Consider the following 18608-nt stretch of genomic DNA (forward strand, 5'->3'; position numbering starts at 1 on the left):
TTTCCCATGAATTCCCATGAATTTGCATATCCTTTCAAAAAAAAACAACGTAGTTTAGACGTACCCCTAATATCCTACAGATGCATGTTTCTTAGTACTTAAGTGAAATTTACTATATGTACTTAAAGTGCTAATATTAAAATATTGTGAAAGGTAGTATTGAAAAATAATAGGAAGAAATTGCCTATTGCACATTTACCTATATTGATGAGAATATCCAGTCCTGGATTCTTTCTTAAATTCTAGGGATTATCTCTATACTGAGGCTATAGAGGCTATAAAGCCTAATACAATACAGTTAAGGTACTGGAGATTCTTGATTAGCTTAAATGCTAAAAGCCCATGTCTGTACAAAAGAAATGCAATCTTCTGACAACATCTGAGTCTGTGCACACCATATAAACTTCATAGTTGAGGTCAAAGGACCACTTGATCATCTAGTCTGGCCTCCTGACCATTGATTTTCATTCACTTAATGCAGTACTGAACTTAATTTGTTTTATGGAAGCACATCTTCCAGAAAGGGATCCAGGCTTGACTTGAAGATTCCAAGAGATGGAAAACCTATTGCTTCCTTTAGTAGTTTGGTTCAGTGGTTAGTGTGGAATACCTGATACTGTAACTATAATCTCTGAAATCATTGTTATTACAACTGGTGACCAAATGTTACACATGAACAGCCCACCTGTTCGAGATAAAGCGTTGCTTCAGTGTATAATGTCTGTATAATACTTTCTTCTCCTGGATGAAATATCAGATGCACTTGGTTGATCATTAACCAAAATATATAGAATCATGAGCATTCGTGAATAAAACCTACAGCACCTAGGGTTACCAGGTGGCTTCAAAAAAATACCGGACACGCTTGATCTCAGATGGGGGCGGGACACTGGCCAGGAGGGGAGTGGGGCTGGCTTGGGGAGATCTGGGGGAAACCGGCTGGTGGGAATCAGGTCTGGCCAGGAGGGGGTTAGGGGGAGCAGAGCTGGCCAGGGGAGATCAGGAGAAGGGGGGGAAGGGGGAGAGCCAGCCAACGGGAAGTGGAGCTGGTCAGTAGGTGGTCGAGGGGAGCGAAGTTGTCTGTGGGGGAGGAAGCGGGGAGAGAGACTGACCTGGGCGCATGCAGATGCCGGGGCGCTGCCTGTCCTGCGCATGGTCCTGGTGGAGCACAAGCGAGTTCGGGCCCGACGATTCCCTCATGCTCTGGCCCTCTCCTGCCCCCCTGTCCCCTCCCTCATGTAGTTGCATTCTGCTTGGCTGGTAGACACGCTCGCACAGCGTGAGCGTGTCTTCTAGCCAGGCAGTTCAATTAGGTACTGATACTCCTAATAATAATAAAACGTTCCTAATTAGAAAATACTGGACATTTTATACGTCTGGTATTTTCTTAATTTTTTTCCCGGACAGAACCCTCAAATACCGGACTGTCCGGTTCAAAACCGGACACCTGGCAAATCTAATGTCATCAGATGAACTGCAGTAGAAACCAAGAGACAGCAATTGTCTGTAACTTAATGATCGCGGAGATTATAGTTACAGTATCAGGTCTTCTGCACTAATCATTGGACCAAACTACTAAAGAAAGTGCTGGGATCTCCAGCTTTTGGAATCTTCAAGTCAAGCTTGGATCCCTTTCTGGAAGATGTGCTTCAGCAGAGCCCTACAATTGTCAGGTACTTCTTCTGTTATATATATCTTGGTTTCTGTTATTTCTACTTCAATTTGTCTGATGAAGTGGGTTTTACCCACAAAAGCTCATGATTCCATATATTTTAATTAGTCTCTAAGGTGCCACAGGACTACTCATTGATAAAGTTACAGACTAACACAGCTACCCCTTGGAGATTGGTTGATCATGTCACTGTAAGCAGTTGCTCTTACTGTCAAGGGTGCCATTTCAGGAGGGTAGGGGGGATAGCAGCCATGTGCTCTGGGATTCGGCTTGCTTTTCTACCCTTAAACAGCCAGCTAGTCTGGTACAGGATACATTTAAAAAACAACAGTCTGGTAGCACTTTAAAGACTAACAAACCATGTAGATGGTAGTCACTCTTTGGGTGATGGCCTGCTGGAGATCATGGGGGGTGGCAATCCATAAAACCAAAGGAGTTAATAGAGATTTTTTTAGCAGAGGTGGTAGGAGTAGGCTTTAAAGGTGAGGTATTTCTTTGACAATATTTTAGACAACCTTAAAAATTTGAATTTAGATTTTTTTCTTGAACCTTTATGAGATTAAAATTCTAGGACAAAATTTTGCAATTTGCAAAATAGTATTTTAGACAGTCTGGTAGCTGGGACGATAGTCATGAAACAAAAGCACACTGAATTTTTTTCTTTCTGCTTGCACCATTCACAGCACAAGAAATGCTAACAGCAAAACAAAGTCAACCAAAAGTAAAAAATGCTACACCATATGTGTAACTCTCAATGTACATAATCTTCTTCTTGTGGGGTAAGAGGGCGAGCAGTCTAGTGATTTTTGAAAATATGATGAATAGCGTAAGGTTCTTTTGATGCAGAAACTATTGTTAGTGACTTTGGGACTTCTTAGTAGGTGGGTTGTGATCTGCAAATCAATAATCAGAGTTGCACTTTGAGGGTTTAAAAAACTAATATTTAGTTCATTGAACCACCTGGCTTATTCATCAATCGCTGACAGCTGATATGGGAATAAATACATATAGTAATTAAAACTAGCCCTTAGATGATTAGATAACATGGAGATGAACCTGATGAAAATACCTGGAGATGGACTGAGCAGAATGGACAGAAAAAAGATATCCCTGTATTGGAAATCTGCCCATTACCAGAATATACCAAGAACTGCAGCGGCAGTGGACTATCTGTGATTTATAGGAATCTAAAATAAATTGCTGCTCCCCACCTATGTTAAGAATAACTCATCCAGGTTACATGTTTTGTACTGTTTAGTACAGGTTCAGCAAAGTTTAGGAATGTTCTGAGTTTGTTTCAACTTTTTTCACATCTTCAGTGTTTGTAACCTATTCAGAAGGTTTCGGGTGACTGAAAATAATACAGTGACAGGATAAGTAGCACTCTGTCTAGCTTATATGGGCTGTGACAGTGTCTGGATCTTGCACAATGTTTATCCTCACAACACTCCTGTGAAGTATTACTCTTCTTACAGGTGGGAATTGATACTCACCGATTTGCCCAAGCAGAGAATCATAGAATCATATAACTGGAAGAGACCTCAGAAGGTCATCAAGTCCAGCCCCCTGCTCTAGGCAGGACCAATTCCAACTAAATCAACCCGGCCAGGGCTTTGTCAAGCCAAGACTTAAACACCTCTAGGGATGGAGACTCCTCTACTTCCCTAGGTAACCCATTCCAGTGCTTCACCACCCTCCTAGTGAAATAGTTTTTCCTAATATCCAACCTGGACCTCTCCCACCACAACTTGAGACCATTGCTCCTTGTTCTGCCATCTGTCACTACTGAGAACAGCCTCTCTCCATCCTCTTTGGAACCTCCCTTCAGGAAGTTGAAGGCTGCTATCAAATCCCCCCTCACTTTTCGCTTCTGCAGACTAAACAGACCCAAGTCCCTCAGCCTCTCCTCATAAGTCATATGCTCCAGCCCCCTAATCATTTTGGTTGCCCTCCGCTGGACCCTCTCCAATGCGTCCACATCCTTTTTGTAGTGGGGGGCCCAGAACTGGACACAATACTCCAGATGCGGCCTCACCAAAGCCGAATAAAGGGGAATGATGACATCTCTGGATATGCTGGCAATGCTCCTCTTAATGCAACCTAATATGCCATTAGCCTTCTTGGCTACAAGGGCACACTGTTGACTCATATCTAGCTTCTCATCCACTGTAACCCCCAGGTCCTTTTCTGCAGAACTACTACTTAACCGGTTGGTCCCCAGCTTGTAACTATGCTTGGGATTCTTCCGTCCCAAGTGCAGGACTCTACACTTGTCCTTGTTGAACCTCATCAGATTTCTTGTGGCCCAATCCTCCAATTTGTCTAAGTCACTCTGTACCCTATCTCTGCCCGTAAGCGTATCTACCTCTCCCCCTACCTTAGTGTCATCCGCAAACTTGCTGAGGGTGCAATCCATCCCCTCATCCAGATCATTAATAAAGATATTGAACAAAACCGGTCCTAGAACCGAACCTTGGGTCACTACTCTGCTAGAAACCGACTGCCATCCTGACATCGAGCCATTGATCACTACCCGCTGGGCCCGGCCTTCTATCCATCTTACCATCCATTTATCCAATCCACATTCCCTTAACTTGCTGGCAAGAATATTGTGGGAGACCATATCAAAAGCCTTGCTAAAGTCAAGGTATATAACATCCATTGACTTCCCCACATCCACAGAGCCAGTTACCTCATCATAGAAGCTAATCAGATTGGTCAGGCACGACTTGCCCTTTGTGAATCCATGCTGACTATTCCTAATCACTTTCCTTTCATCCAAGTGCCTCAATATGGATTCCTTAAGGATCCCTTCCATGATTTTTCCAGGAACCGAGGTAAGACTGACCGGCCTATAGTTCCCTGGATCATCCTTCTTCCCTTTTTTGAAGATGGGCACTACATTTGCCTTTTTCCAGTCATCCAGGATTTCTCCTGATCTCCACGACTTTCCAAAGATAATAGCTAAAGGCTCCACAATGACATTTGCCAACTCCCTCAGTACCCTCGGATGCACTAAGTCCGGACCCATGGATTTATGTACGTTTAGCTTTTCTAAATAGTTCCTAACCTGTTCTTTACCCACCACGGGCTGTCCATCTTCATCCCATCTTGCGTCACGTGGCGCAGAAGTCCAGGAGTCGACCTTGTCTGTGAATACAGAGGCAAAGAAAGCATTGAGTACTTCAGCTTTCCCCACATCATCTGTCACTAGGTTACCTCCTTCATCCATTAGGGGCCACACACCCTCTCTGATCACCTTCTTCTTGTTAACATGCCTGTAGAAACCTTTCTTGTTATCCTTCACATCCTTAGTCAGTCGCAATTCCATTTGTGCTTTCGCCTTCCTGATATGGTGCTCAAGACAATCTGCTCAAGATGTTAAAAATCTGTCTTGAGAGGCTGCTCAAGACAATCTGCTGCCATAGGCACAATTCCAGTGTATTTCCCCACATCTCCACCTCACTTCTTTAGAAGTTTGGGGCAGGTACCTGCTTGTTGCTTCCCATCTGCCCCCTGCAAACCTCCCCGAGCATCCTCCACACCTAGAACCAGCTGCTCAGCCCAAACACAACCAGAAGCGGGCATCTCTCATTTCATCCCTTCTGCCTGACCTCTGATGCTCCACAGCCTAAATCTAACCCACCCACAATATGTAGCCCTTGCCTAGTTCTAGCAACTTCCATAACTAGTGCTTTTTTTGTTTAAAAAAAAAAGTGCCAGTACTCCAGGGGGAAAGTTGTTGAGCTCTGACTGGAAGTGCTGGTACTGCATACCAGGCAGTACTGTCACAAAAAAAGCACTGCCCACAACCTAAATGTCCCCCACCATTTTTGGATGCTCCTGCAGTTGGAAACTTAGCATGGAGCAGCCACGGTGTGAATCTAAAGTAGTGGCAAGTGACAGAGGCAGTAGCAGGGCCCCTGAGGATAGGCACAGAGCAGCAGATTTAGGCTGTGTGTGGAGCTGGCTGGATAACTCTACTTGTGGTCAAAGCCCTAACCCCACTCATCTGCCAGGAGTAGCCATGAGCTGCTTAGAACCTGAGTTATGGTTGTGATCTTACCAGATGGGGGCAGGACTGCTTTCTAAGCAGCCCCGCTAAGGGCAGTTTCCTACCCCTCAAAGCCGCAGTTGATGGTAGGTAGGGATGTTAAAAATTGTGTATTAGTGTAACCATGTAACTGCTGAAAATCTCAGTGCCATGGTTATCCATGCTGAGAGCTCTGCAGTATAAAGCCAAGCTTAAGCTAAGCTTGGCTTTATACAGCAGAACCTGCACTGAAGTCTTCCCGGGAGCACAGCCGCCAACCCAACTCCCAGGGAGCTGGCTATGTGTAACTGAGACCATTAACCAATAAGCAACATCTTATCGATTAAGCAGTTATACTCTAAGGCTACATCTACACTACAAGATTTTTGCACAAAAACTGTTTTTGCACAGAAATTTAGGGAGTGTCCGCACCACAAATGAGCTCTTGTGCAATTAAATGGGCAGTTAAATGGCAGAGCAGAGGGCTTCTTCCGCCGTAGGTAAACCCTATAGAAGCCTGTAGCATAGATGTAGCATAACATTCCTAATGGTAGTCCTATCAACCTCATTCCCAAGCACCACCACTGCTCTTGGAAAGTTCCAAAATTTGCTCTAAGCAGCAACCTAAGCTTGCTAATACCTTGAGCGGGCTCTGTTCAAGGTCATACACAGGAAGGTTGTGGCAAAATGGGGGATGGCACTTGGTTCTCCTGAACTCTGGTTAGCATTCTTACTATTGGACAATCCTCCTCTGTGCATGATATGGATCTAACTAGTAGAGCTTGTCAACTGAAAAACCTCCTCCTGTAAGACCACAATCACTTCATGTGAACCTGTCACTCTGGAGGTTACACACATGCTCATGTGAATACTTAACTTTTACACTGCCCTTTCATTTCAGTTGAAGTGCTTAGGTTTGCAAAAAAGTCAGCACATACGTAGGTGCTTGCAGCATCAAATCCATAGGCTTCTGCTCCAGTATAAAAGAACAAAGGGATTACAAATGTGAGACAATTAAAACACTAGACTTTCCTCCCAATTTTTTCCTCCTACTAAATATTGCAATAAAATCTCTAATTTCTATTAGCTTATATGTCTCTGCTATGAACAGCTTTTAACTAAAGGCCAGCACACACCATCACTCCCACTTGATAAAAAATATCTTTAAATTCATACCTCTCCAGGCAGTGCCATGTGGTAGGAGCTGTATTTTTATTTCGTATTTCATATTCTGCAATCAGTGGAAACCCGGGCGCTCTAAGATAGCCTGCCCCCAGGCAAGATGGGCCAACACGGGTACTTTTTATTCATCCCCCTCCGAGCGCGTCACCCCTTGGACGCACCGGCTACGTTTAGACTGGCATGATTTTCCAAAAATGCTTTTAACGGAAAAGTTTTCCGTTAAAAGCATTTGTGGAAAAGAGCATCTAGATTAGCACAGATGCTTTTCCGCAAAAGCACTTTTTGCGGAAAAGTGTCTGTGCCAATCTAGATGCGCTTTTGCGCAAAAACGCCTCGATCGCCATTTTAGCCATCAGGGCTTTTTTGTGCAAAACAGTACTGTGCTGTCTACACTGGCCCTCTTGCGCAAATCATTTGCGCAAGAGGGCTTTTGCCCGAATGGGAGCAGCACAGTATTTCAGCACGAACACTGACAATCTTACATGAGATATCAGTGTTCTTGCAGAAATTCAAGGGGGCAGTGTAGACAGCTGGCAAGTTTTTCTGCAAAAGCAGCTGATTTTGTGGAAAAACTGGCCAGTCTAGACACAGCCACCCTGCTTGGCCAAGGCGCAGGCCACCCTGCTCCCCTCACAGTCCCAACGGGCCCTCCCTCTGGCTGGTTTCGCAAAGCCGCTGCAATCCCAGCCCTGCCCCGGTTCGCTGGTGCCGGCCGGCAGGGGCCGAGCTTGCCCTGCACCTGCAGGCGAGCGGCGCTAGGCGCTGGCCCAGCAGGGGTCACTGCTGCCTCAGCGCCAGGTGGAGGGAGGCTGAGCCGCTAGCGCAGGGGCCAGAGCAGCCTCCCCTTCCGTCCCGGCACCATCGCCCCGGGAGACGGACGCAGCTGAGCGGCGGCAGCCAGGAGGTGCCCGGGCAGAAGGGCAGAGACAGCGGCAGCTGCCGGCGGGCCTGGCCACAACGTGGCTGCGCTCGCTGCCCCCCGCCGGCAGCCCCCGGCCCCGGCGCTGCGGCTGGAGGCGTGAGGCGCCGCCGGGCCATGCTGCAGCTGGGGCGCGCGCCGAGGGGAAGAGGCGACCCCCCAGGCGCTTTGCAGGATCCCAGCGCGGGCAACAGTCGGGGGCAGGTGGAGTCGCGCCCGTCGGGTCGCAGCCCGGCGCCCGCACGGTGAGTGTGGGGGAAGGGGAGGGGGAGATGCGCGCTCTGGCCCGGGGAGGTCACATCTCGGGGGGCTAAGGACACAGCTGCTCACCCGCCCCCAGCTCATCCTAGGGGGCAGGGCGCGCGGGACGCGGGGGAGCAGCCGTAGCGCGGTGCCTGAGCGCTGAGCCGCTCCGCGGGAGGAGGGGCGGGAAGGTGCGGCGAGGCGAGGCGAGGCGAGGCGAGGCTGGGCGGGGAAGCGGTGCTTCTGCTGCACATGGCCCAGCGACGCCAGCAGCCCGCCGCCCAGCCAGCGGCTCTCCTCTCCGCCTAGGTAACTCGCCCCCCTTCTCTGGCCCCGGTGAGGCGGGGGAGTGGGTGGGGCTGGGGCTCTCCCTGCCTCGCTCCGCTCTCGCTGCACACAAAAGAGCAGCCTCAGACGGGGGGTGGGAGTGGGAATGTGGCAAATGATTAACCCGGAGACACGGGCGGAAGGGGCGCGGAGGCCGGTGGGTGCTAATCCAGTCTGTGCACAGAGCTTTGAAGAACAGGGGAGACTGGCCGCCTGCTCTGCCTTGGGCCAGTGGGACCTCGGCAGGGACTGCACGCTCCTGGCTCGTTGCAATGTGATTGTTCTTTCCCGTAGGGCAGCGGAAGGAGCGTCTACCCGCTTTGCTGAAGACTTTTGCAGGATGCATGGGGAGGAGTTGTTCCTTGTGTAGCTAACCCTCTTTACTGCAACTGGATACGCGGCTTTTCAAGATCCAAGAAGTACCTGCACGCCTTCATCTCGCGGGATCCTTGTATTGCATTGGGACTGTTGAACTGAATACGTTTCTTGTTCATTAGCGGCGGCGTTAATTACACGGCTGCTTCTTCCAGTTCTCGAGCTTAGGGTCGCCTTTATCTCTATTCCCATTTCCATCTGATATCAAAGCAGTGATGGGTTGTTTCTGTGCTGTCCCAGAGGAATTTTACTGTGAGATTTTGCTTCTGGATGAGTCCAAGTTGACCCTAACCACCCAACAGCAGGGGATAAAGGTAAGCACAGGCTGTGTTGTTTTCATTAGGGTTACAGAGGCACTTGTCAGTAACGTTTGAAATGCTTTGTCTAAAGCCCAGCTGTAGGGGGTAAATCCTGCTTGGGAACATGCTGTTTAGAGAGAGTGGTTATCAAAACATGCTCACTGCTAATTACTGTGAAATTGAGGGGTTATGTACTCTTAACATTTGGCTAACTGAAAACACATTTGTAAGGTGATTACTGTTTCAAAAGCCCTCGAACGTGAAAACTATTCCATAACTTCAATTCTCAGTCACTCCATTGACAAAAATTCATCACTTAAACATGTGTTAGCAGCATGAGGTCTTTTAAAACATTTGTTAGAATTCGTTTCCTATAGGCAGCTTTTTTAGGCTAAGTAGGTTATTCTGAAGGTCTTATGCTATCAAAAACATCTTGCACTAAGATATGTATTATATCTAAAACCCAAGAGCACAAAGTCCATTGTTCAAGAGTTAGGAAATACCAGAATTAAGGCATTCTGCAACCTTAATATGTGCCTTGTGCACATACACTATGATATAATGTAACTATGAGCATATACTATTTCTTTCACAGTGCCTTAGTGTGCAGAATAGTTGGTGCTCTGGGAATTAATGAAAAGTGAGTGGTCAATAAGTCTGTTAGATCTCTGCCTCAGTTGTTGCAGGAAAGGTATTCAGGGAGTAGGGCTGAAGGGGTTTTCAGGGAGTAGGGCTGAAGGGGTGCCTAGCATCTCCTTCTCACCCCAGAAAGAACAGGTGTTGTGGGAGTTAATGAACTGAGCCAGGTTCATGCCTGTGTTCACAGCTCCATAGGTAGATCGCCAACTGATACCCCTGGGCTATGTCTAGACTGCAAGCCTCTTTCGAAAGAGGCTCTTTCGAAAGATACTTTCGAAAGAGCCTCTTTCAAAAGAGAGCGTCTAGACTGCACGTGGAATTTCAAAGAAGCAAGCCGCTTTTTCGAAAGAAAGCACCCAGTGAGTCTGGATGCTCTCTTTCTAAAAAGCCTGTTTGCTTTCAAGAACGCCTTCTTTCGAAAGAGCACTTTCGAAAGAAGGCGTTCTTCCTCGTGGAATTAGGTTTACCACCGTCGAAAGAAAAGCCGCATTCTTTCGATTTAATTTCGAAAGAACGCGGCTGCAGTCTAGACGCAGGTGAAGTTTTTTCGGAAAAAGGCTACTTTTCCCGAAAAAACCCCTGAGTCTGGACACAGCCCTGGTGAGCCATGGGACCAGAATGGAGTAGTGATTGGCTTAGTGGGGTTCTTGCTCTTCTCAGGTGGCAGCAGGTCTTGTCACTTCACATGGTGTATTTGTGGGGGTGCATGTAACAGTGCAGGCTTATTGGTTAACTGTATACACAGGTACACTGTCACATCCCTATTATTTACTCCTTAATGTAACCCAAGAGCCAGGGGACACTCAGTGAAATTAATAAGAAGGTTAAAACAAACATAAGAAAGTTCTTCATACAGACTACTGTCATAGTGTGGATCTTGTTACCAGAGGATGTTGGTAAGGCCAAAAGGATAACTGGTTTAAAAAAAGATTTACCTAGATCAGTTCACAAAGGATCGTTCAATCAACAGCTATTAGTCAAGATGGTCAGGGACGCATCTTGGTGCTTTGGTTGTCCCTGACATTTGACTACTGGAAGCTGGGACTGGACAACTGGGGAGGGATCACTTGATAATTGCCCTGTTCTGTTCCTTCCCATTCCCAGCCAACAGGAGCTGAGGAAAGCGGTATCCTGGTCTGCTCTGCTTTGTGCTGCTCCCCTTGGCCGGGAATGGTGATTTGCAGCCAACAGGAGCCTCAATTACCAGTACTATGGAGGTGCAAGTAAATATAGCAGCAGCAGCCCACCAGGGTCTAACCCTTGTGAACTGCTGTCATTTTATTGCCTACCCCTAACTTAGAGGGACCATTGACCTGACCAAGTATGCTCATTTTTATGTTCTTACCTACTGTTTCAAGCAAGACCCTTTATTTTGTACAGGCTGCAGGTTTATTATATATGACAAGGACTATCAGCAATAAAGGATGATAGTCATGGAAACTGAGGTTGTGTATTTTTTCACTTCAAGAATGGATTTGAGATTGTACTCCAGATTACCAAAATGAGCAGAGATTCACAAGATCACAGTTCTGAATCTCAGTTTAATAATATTTAACCTTTTCCAACTTTAGGCCTGGAAGTATTTAACAAAGAATGGGCAGCATCATCCCATTTTACATATAGGGAAACAGAGTCACAGAAAGGTAAGGTGGCTTGGTCAAGATCACGCAGCAAGTCAATGGCAGAGTCAGGAACAGAATCCTGACTTTCCCTCTTTTAGTCACATGTCCCTATCCACAGGACTCCACTCAAATTATTAGTGTCGATAATGTCATTTCTCTTCTTGCAACTTTATTTTTAAGAAAACAGTTTAGTCATGTGAAAATGAAAATATTGGCTGTCTAGCTCTAAGGATTACAATTTCATATACACACAGAGGCAAAATAACCAGGAGAAGGCATTGAATGGAGCCAGCCTTTGATTTTTATGTTTTGCCAAAGATACAATTCAGAGAATAAATATAGAGAGATCATAAAACAATGTATTCTTAATCCAGTACAAGTATTTACAGGGTAAGCTTTGTGAATATGATCCCTATATCTATGTATTTAGCTCTATTTGTATATTAAACTCCTAGGATACTGTCACAGAGAACTCATTCTTCCTTGTTTAGAATTAAAGAGATGAATTAAGAAACAGGTGGTTAGAAACCTTGTACTATAAATTAATTAGAAATTAGTTATTAATTGCTGTTATTTTGGCTAGTTTCCATATCTGTAAACAGTAATTTAAGCAGGTTTTATGGTGGAGATAATTCACAAAACATGTCATCAGTGTTTTGGGTAATTTACAGAGATATTTCCAAATGTTACAAATTCATATATGATTCTTCTGTTAAGAATTAGTCATTTTCCTATGCACAGCTTCAGTTATTTCAGATCTGGTTTTGCCATGCTACATTTAATTGCTTGCTGATTTATGAATCAAAGCTATGATTATGTAGCTCATTATAAAATACTAAAAATGTGCTTTGTAGTAGATAAATCATTAGATTTCAGAAAGAACTGGTAACTTGTAATACAAAATATCAAGAATCTCAGAAATTCTTCTGTATTATTTTTCTTGGAAATGAAATTGAAGTACTGCAGAAGAAAGCAGGTTTATTTGTTCGGAATAACATCAAACTATTTTGGAACAGGTCTATTTTGTATTTCCATCTTCTTTGTAATAAGGTTAGTGATCATAGAAAACATTAGTCACGTTTCTAAAGAAGTTATTCTAATTTAGGTATAGGGAACCTTTTGGCCTGAGGGCTGGTTGTGGTTCATCAGGGTTAGTTGCTGCCAGATGTTTTGCTTACCTGAGTGTCCACAGGCATGGCTGTTCGCAGTTCCCAGGGGCCTCGGTTTGATGTTTCTGGCCAGTGGGAGCTGTGGCCAATGGGAGCCAATTGCTTGGCTAACCCCGATGAACTGTGTCCTGTTGTCCAGAGCAACCTCTGTCCACGGAGAGCCAGTAGCCCCTGCCTGTCATAGAGGGCTTGTGGGGCTGGAGTGTCCCCCCTCCCTGTACCCCATTAGTTGCTTTATTGGTTAAACATAATGTTTAACCAATTAAATGGGATTTTACATCCCTATTATCGGCCAGATCCTGTTTAATTTACACTGAACTTCCAGTTAAGTTACTTGGTTATTTTGTAAATTAAAACCAGAGTAAATCTGTTGCATATTAGATTAATAAGCAGGTTTAGGCTTCATATTTCTAACTTCACATACAAGACTGCTACATACACACAAATAGAATATACACATTCAGGAGAACATCTATTTTGAATGATAGGGTAGTTGATCTGTTTTGTATAAAGTGTATTTTAGTTACACATATTCAAAACATATCCTCATAAAAATATGGGGGCACAGTGTCATGTGGTGTATGGAGATGAAATGCAGGGACTCCATTGTGATAGTAATTTTTGCTATTTGCTGTATTTCTTAACTCTTGAAAATCCAAAATATAACTTTTGTGATAAGAAATTAACTTAATTATGAAAGTATGCTTTTAAAAAAAATCCTGCAAATTCTGTAAACTGCAGAGTTAACTAAACAAATTCTGTTAACTGCAAAGATTTTATACCAGTGATAATTATGGAAGGTGTAACTTCTCCCTGGGAGATACATAATTGTAATTTTATGTCAATGCTCATTGTGGAAATTAGTCTGCTTTTTGTTTTCCTTACCCTGTCTGGTTTAGAATTAAAAGGCCTACTCTGGATAGAGAAATTATTGAGAAATGCAGAATTATATCATTGTCTAACAATGATAAACAAAAAATAAACGTAGGTTAAAGGGAAATCAACTTGAAATTTACTTTTGATTCAGTTAACAACATCACGAAAAATAGCTTAAAAATACAGCACATGTCTCAAGTTACTCTTGGAATCTTTTTGGTTTTACCTACTTGTACGCCTCCTCCCAAAACAACGAACAAACAAAAAGGATACATGACCTATTGTGGTGTGAAGGATTCACACAAACAAAAGATGTAAATGACCCTATACAAAATACTGTCTAATGTACAATGTAAACTGGAAAAATAGTGAGATTTTTTTTCTTTGGTCTCACTTGTATAGTACTCCTAAGGGTTATTTGTAACAATTGTATAGAAAACGTTTAAATTGATGATCTATTTTATATAACCATGATAGGAAAAATTTCTATTCTGCTGGGAAGTTTTAACAATGTTGATTTAAAATAAGTGAGAAATCAGAGTTCCCAGCATACAAATAAACTTAAAAAACAACAAATGGTCTGATAGCACTTTATAGACTAACAAAATATGTATATGGTGGTATGAGCTTTCTTGGGCATAGCCCACTTTTTCAGATGACCGGAGAAGTGGGCTGAGCCCACGAAAGCTCAAGATTTCATCTATATGTTTTGTTAGTCTATAAAGTGCTATCAGACCGTGTTGTTGTTTTTTAAGTTTATCCTGTACAGACACACTCAGCAACCCCCTGAAGCTTCTGAGCGTACAAATAGTTAGATATGTAAGCAGCCCTTTCTCTTTTGTCATCCAGTTAGGAACAAAGGATTTCACAAACCTTGCTATAAATTAACCATTCTTCACAATTACTGTCATATATTTGAAATAGATTAGTAATTTCTTCAGTGTCTTTACAGATGAGACCAGCAATTTTTGAATCCCCCAAGGAATAACCATGTAATGAATGAACACTAAAACTCGTTCCTTTTCCCTAGGTGCACTTAACTAAATTAATGAAACCAGTCTGACAGCAAGACAAAAACCCATTAACTTTTAAATGAAGTTACCTCTTAATTATTTCTGAGGTTTGAGTAACATTATTGTCAGATGGATCTGTTTTGGTGGTTTTAATAAGCAATGTTCCTAGTACAGTCAGGAAAAAAAATATAAACACACGTCATATTTTTATTATGTCTATATCTTTTGGATTTCGGTAGCTTTGACATTTAAAGAGTCACATATATTTGACTGTGTGAGGAAAAACAAAATGTAAATACTCTTAGAATACCAAAAATGGCATCTAATCATAAAACTTATTTTGTTTAGCCTATTAAAAATGCTATTACAGCAGTTCTGAAATGCAGTGTCATGAAGTTAGAGAAAAATCCTTTAAAGGGATCATATCATTCAGGAAGTACCTGAGAGAATCAAATAGAAATGATGAAAACTATAACTGACATCCCTTTGTGAAATTTCTTTTGCCCAGACAATATTGGAATTGTATCAGAAATAAAAACTAAGCAGTATGCTTGAATAATACATACTGTATCACTAACAGCTGTTAGAAAGATGAGAAGCCACCAATAACTTTACTTTCTTGGTCACATTCTCACATATTTTATTTGAATCTTTTATTTCCCCTTAAGGGCATTTACTTTTCTCTCCTTTTCTCCTCCTTTTTTCATAATGGTAGGGCATATGTATTAGCTATGTTTTTCTCAACAACAAGATCTTCCAAAGTGAGTAATCATGCACCAACATCTGGGTGGGGTTTGGCAGACTACATTTAGCAGTGCATGTTTCAAATATCTACAGATGTTTTCTCCCTTTGTATCTGGTCCAAAAGTTTAACACTGACTGCATGTTTTGTACTTGATGTATTAAACAATTCTTTGAATAACTTGAGGGAAGATGACAGCCTAAATATAATCTGCTTGTACTCTATGTTCCTGTTACTGCCTTCACATCCTTGTTGGTGCTGTTAGACATAGCAGTCCAAAAGACACACTTTAAACTGGTGTTTCTCAACCTTTGTGATCTCAGGGACTCGTGCCTGTCCATGGATTGATAGTTCAGAAATACTGCTTTAGAACATTCCAAATTATAGCATAGAAGTAGATAACCCATAGTAGTATCCAAAAGATAGAACTACTAATGCAGAAGGTTACAAAATGCTGTTGTTTTTTATTGCAGTATTGGAGGAGAGTCTTTGTAATTTTCTGAAATGTGGTACATATTACTATACCTGGTCAAGAGGAAGATATTACTCCACTTTTCAAAATAAATTTTGATTTTTGGTAGAATGTTGGATAAAATGAGGTCATTCATTTTTTTTTAAATTTGGTGCCTGTAAACAAGGCATTGTTTTAGCTGGTGTTCCATTTAGACTTAAGTTTTCTGTGTTCAAGTGGTGCTTTTGGAGGCAGAATACATCCTTCCTGTCCATAAAATAGGAAGAGCCAGTACAGCACAGCTTGGTATGGACGGAGACTAATGGTCACAATATCAAGTGGATTTAAAATCAGTAATTGAAAAGGAGAAGAGAAATGGTAGAACTGGAAATGTGGGGGCAAGAGGATCTGAAGTCAGAAGGCAGAATAGAGAAGAAAAGATGGTCGATGGTGGCAGGGAGGAAGAGAAAATTCCTGTTGTGAAATGTGAATGCTGAAAGAGTTTTTTAGAAATGGCATCTAAAATCTCACTGAAAAATGGTTTCTTTGAATTAGTAATACATAGTATTATGGATAAGAAGTGGCAGAATCTGACACTTGTCTGTTTTTAAGAGAGAAGCCTGTTTATGTTTACTGTATAAATAGGGTTGCCAGATGGTTGAAACAAAAATATCGAACACCCCTCCCTGTCTCCCCCCCCCCAAAAAAAAACCACTGGGAAAAAATTCTGTTAAAAGGAAAAAAAAAGGGGGGGAGGAGGAGAGACCAAAGTTGTTGAGCCAAAAAAAAAAAAAAAAAGCATGTCCCCTTTAAGAGTGAGTGCAGGGATAGGAACAGGGGAGCAGTTGAGCACTAAGACCCCTTGATCGGCAGCCATTTTGTGCCGGCAGCCTTGAGGAACCAGGTGAGCATGGTGTCGGGGGGCTGAGGGTGTTGGGAGCCAGGGGGAAATTGAGGGGGGGAGGCCAGGTGCTGAGTGTTTGTAGGGTTGCCAGGTGCCTGGCATTTTCGCCTCCTAACTGGGGAAAAAATCAGAAAATAATGGACATTTTAGGTGTCCGGTATTCTCTGAATATTTTTACCGGACAGGAGGTGAAAATACTGGACTGTCCAGGTGAATACTGGACACCTGGCAATCCTATGCATAAATGAGGGTCATCCCTTAGCAAAAATTAGTCTTGTAATGCTATAAAGGGAAGTGTTCAGTGAAATACTTGGGTTAACTGCATCATTAACAAATGCTCCCAGATTTCGTAAGATTTTTCGAAGGATTACTTTTTACATTTTGAATTGTTTGGAATAATGACTCTTATTCTCTTTTCCTTCTTTCCTTCTTCTCATTCTTGTGAAACTGTTGTCTTAACCTCTTATAGTGTACTGAAGTATGTGTACATATAAGCATCCACATATGGCAAGTAATCAACCCACTGAGATGTTGATACTGAGTTTATATATTTAATAACAGGGCCTTCCATGTTGAGACACATTTCAAAACAGTTATTGCTACATAATATTCCAGGATCATAACGTGTTGAATTTGATACAGTTTTTAATGTGACATAGAAAAAAGGCAGGCAGACTTTTTTTTTTAAGCTGATGATGTTTGCCTTCCCTTTTGAAGAAGGCGATGAATGACTCTTTGTTTATAAGCCAGAAACAAGAAAGTAATCTGTCTTCCTGTTTATGAAGTTTCAGATGGGTGGGTAAAATTAGCAGGAGGCTTGTGGCTGGATTGTACAGTTTGAAAATAAATACCTACCCCCGTACTTTACGAATCTCAGTGTATACCTGGTAAATAAGAACTAAAAGATCTCAAGGAGGATTTCTTTTGCTGCATCAATCTCTTAGCAATGGTAAAAGAGAAGGTCTTTTATGTTTTGCATGCAATATAAAAAGGTGGAGGTCAGAGGTCTGCCCTATCTGTGGGTAACTTGTAATAAACTTCAGTGCAACTACTAATGTGCTATAACATGTTTTATGTGCTTCACTGGATTGGGGTCTGAGTGCTTAGAATATGGCAGGCATAAACCAGAAGGGAGATTATCAAATTAAAAATCCAATGAGCTAGGTTCTTGACCTCCCTTATTTCAATTAATGTTACTGAGACTGTTGATTTCAGCGTAGTTACTGCTATTGGTCTAAGTGGATATGTGTATGCTGCATTGTAAATCTGTGTGTGTGGGACACATGCATATATGGGCTTTCTTGAGCATCCCCATGGCATGATAAACCTGGGTTTACAATTGCTGGACCTACATGTCGCAACTGTGGTATTGTGTGTCTACTGCACTACACAGGTTTTAGGACTTGGATCTGCAGCTTGAGCTGCATCTGCACTGCAAAAAGACAGGTCTTGTACCTGAGTCTCAGTGGGAGTTGGTCTCAGAACCACTCCTTCAGGTGGGTCCTTGGATTTGGGCTTGAGTGATTGCTGACCCAAGTCAGAGAGATTTTTTTGTGTGGAGGATAGGAGGTGTGGGCTCAAACCTATGACTGAGACCAGGTTTATAACACAGAGTGGTCATATCCAGTGATATCTGAATCCGGTGTATACATATTGTAAACAAAATAATTTCCTTGTATGTGCTGATATCACCTTTTTCAGACAATTAGAACTGAAAGAATATTAAATATCCCAGGGTATGTCTACACTACAAAGTTAGTTCGAACTAACGGATGTTAGTTCGAACTAACTTTAATAGGCGCTACACTAGCGCTCTGCTAGTTCGAATTTGAATCAAACTAGCGGAGCGCTTAGTTCGAACTAGGTAAACCTCATTTTACGAGGATTAAGCCTAGTTCGAACTAGCTAGTTTGAATTAAGGGGTGTGTAGCCCCTTAATTCGAACTAGTGGGAGGCTAGCCCTCCCCCGCTTTCCCTGGTGGCCACTCTGGCCAACACCAGGGAAACTCTATGCACCCTTCCCGGCCCCGGACCCCTTAAAGGGGCACGGGCTGGCTACGGTGCCCGTGCCAGGTGCAAGCCTGCCAGCACCCAGCCAGCAGACCCTGCACCTGGCACGGCTCGAGCCACCCACCCGACGTC

At 43.2% G+C, this 18608-nt stretch overlaps 1 protein-coding gene across 4 annotated transcripts in view; it reads left to right on the forward strand.

The window, feature by feature from the left end:
* The first annotated feature begins 7711 nt into the window (after window positions 1–7711).
* The window catches only part of EPB41L4A (erythrocyte membrane protein band 4.1 like 4A), a 181512-nt gene continuing 170615 nt past the window's right edge, over window positions 7712–18608 (forward strand). Inside the window, exons 1-3 of one of the 4 annotated variants that reach the window (XM_075932021.1) lie at window positions 7712–8051; window positions 8671–9065; window positions 11261–11332. In XM_075932021.1, coding sequence (XP_075788136.1) covers window positions 8967–9065; window positions 11261–11332 — 171 coding nt within the window. In that variant the 5' untranslated portion in view covers window positions 7712–8051; window positions 8671–8966. Of the gene's footprint in view, window positions 8052–8216; window positions 8359–8670; window positions 9066–11260; window positions 11333–18608 lie in introns of those variants that run through there. The other 3 variants (XM_075932019.1, XM_075932020.1, XM_075932023.1) reach the window with 3 other exon arrangements.

This window comes from Pelodiscus sinensis, chromosome 6 (genome assembly GCF_049634645.1).
Source record: "Pelodiscus sinensis isolate JC-2024 chromosome 6, ASM4963464v1, whole genome shotgun sequence".
NCBI classification, from domain to species: Eukaryota; Metazoa; Chordata; order Testudines; family Trionychidae; genus Pelodiscus; species Pelodiscus sinensis.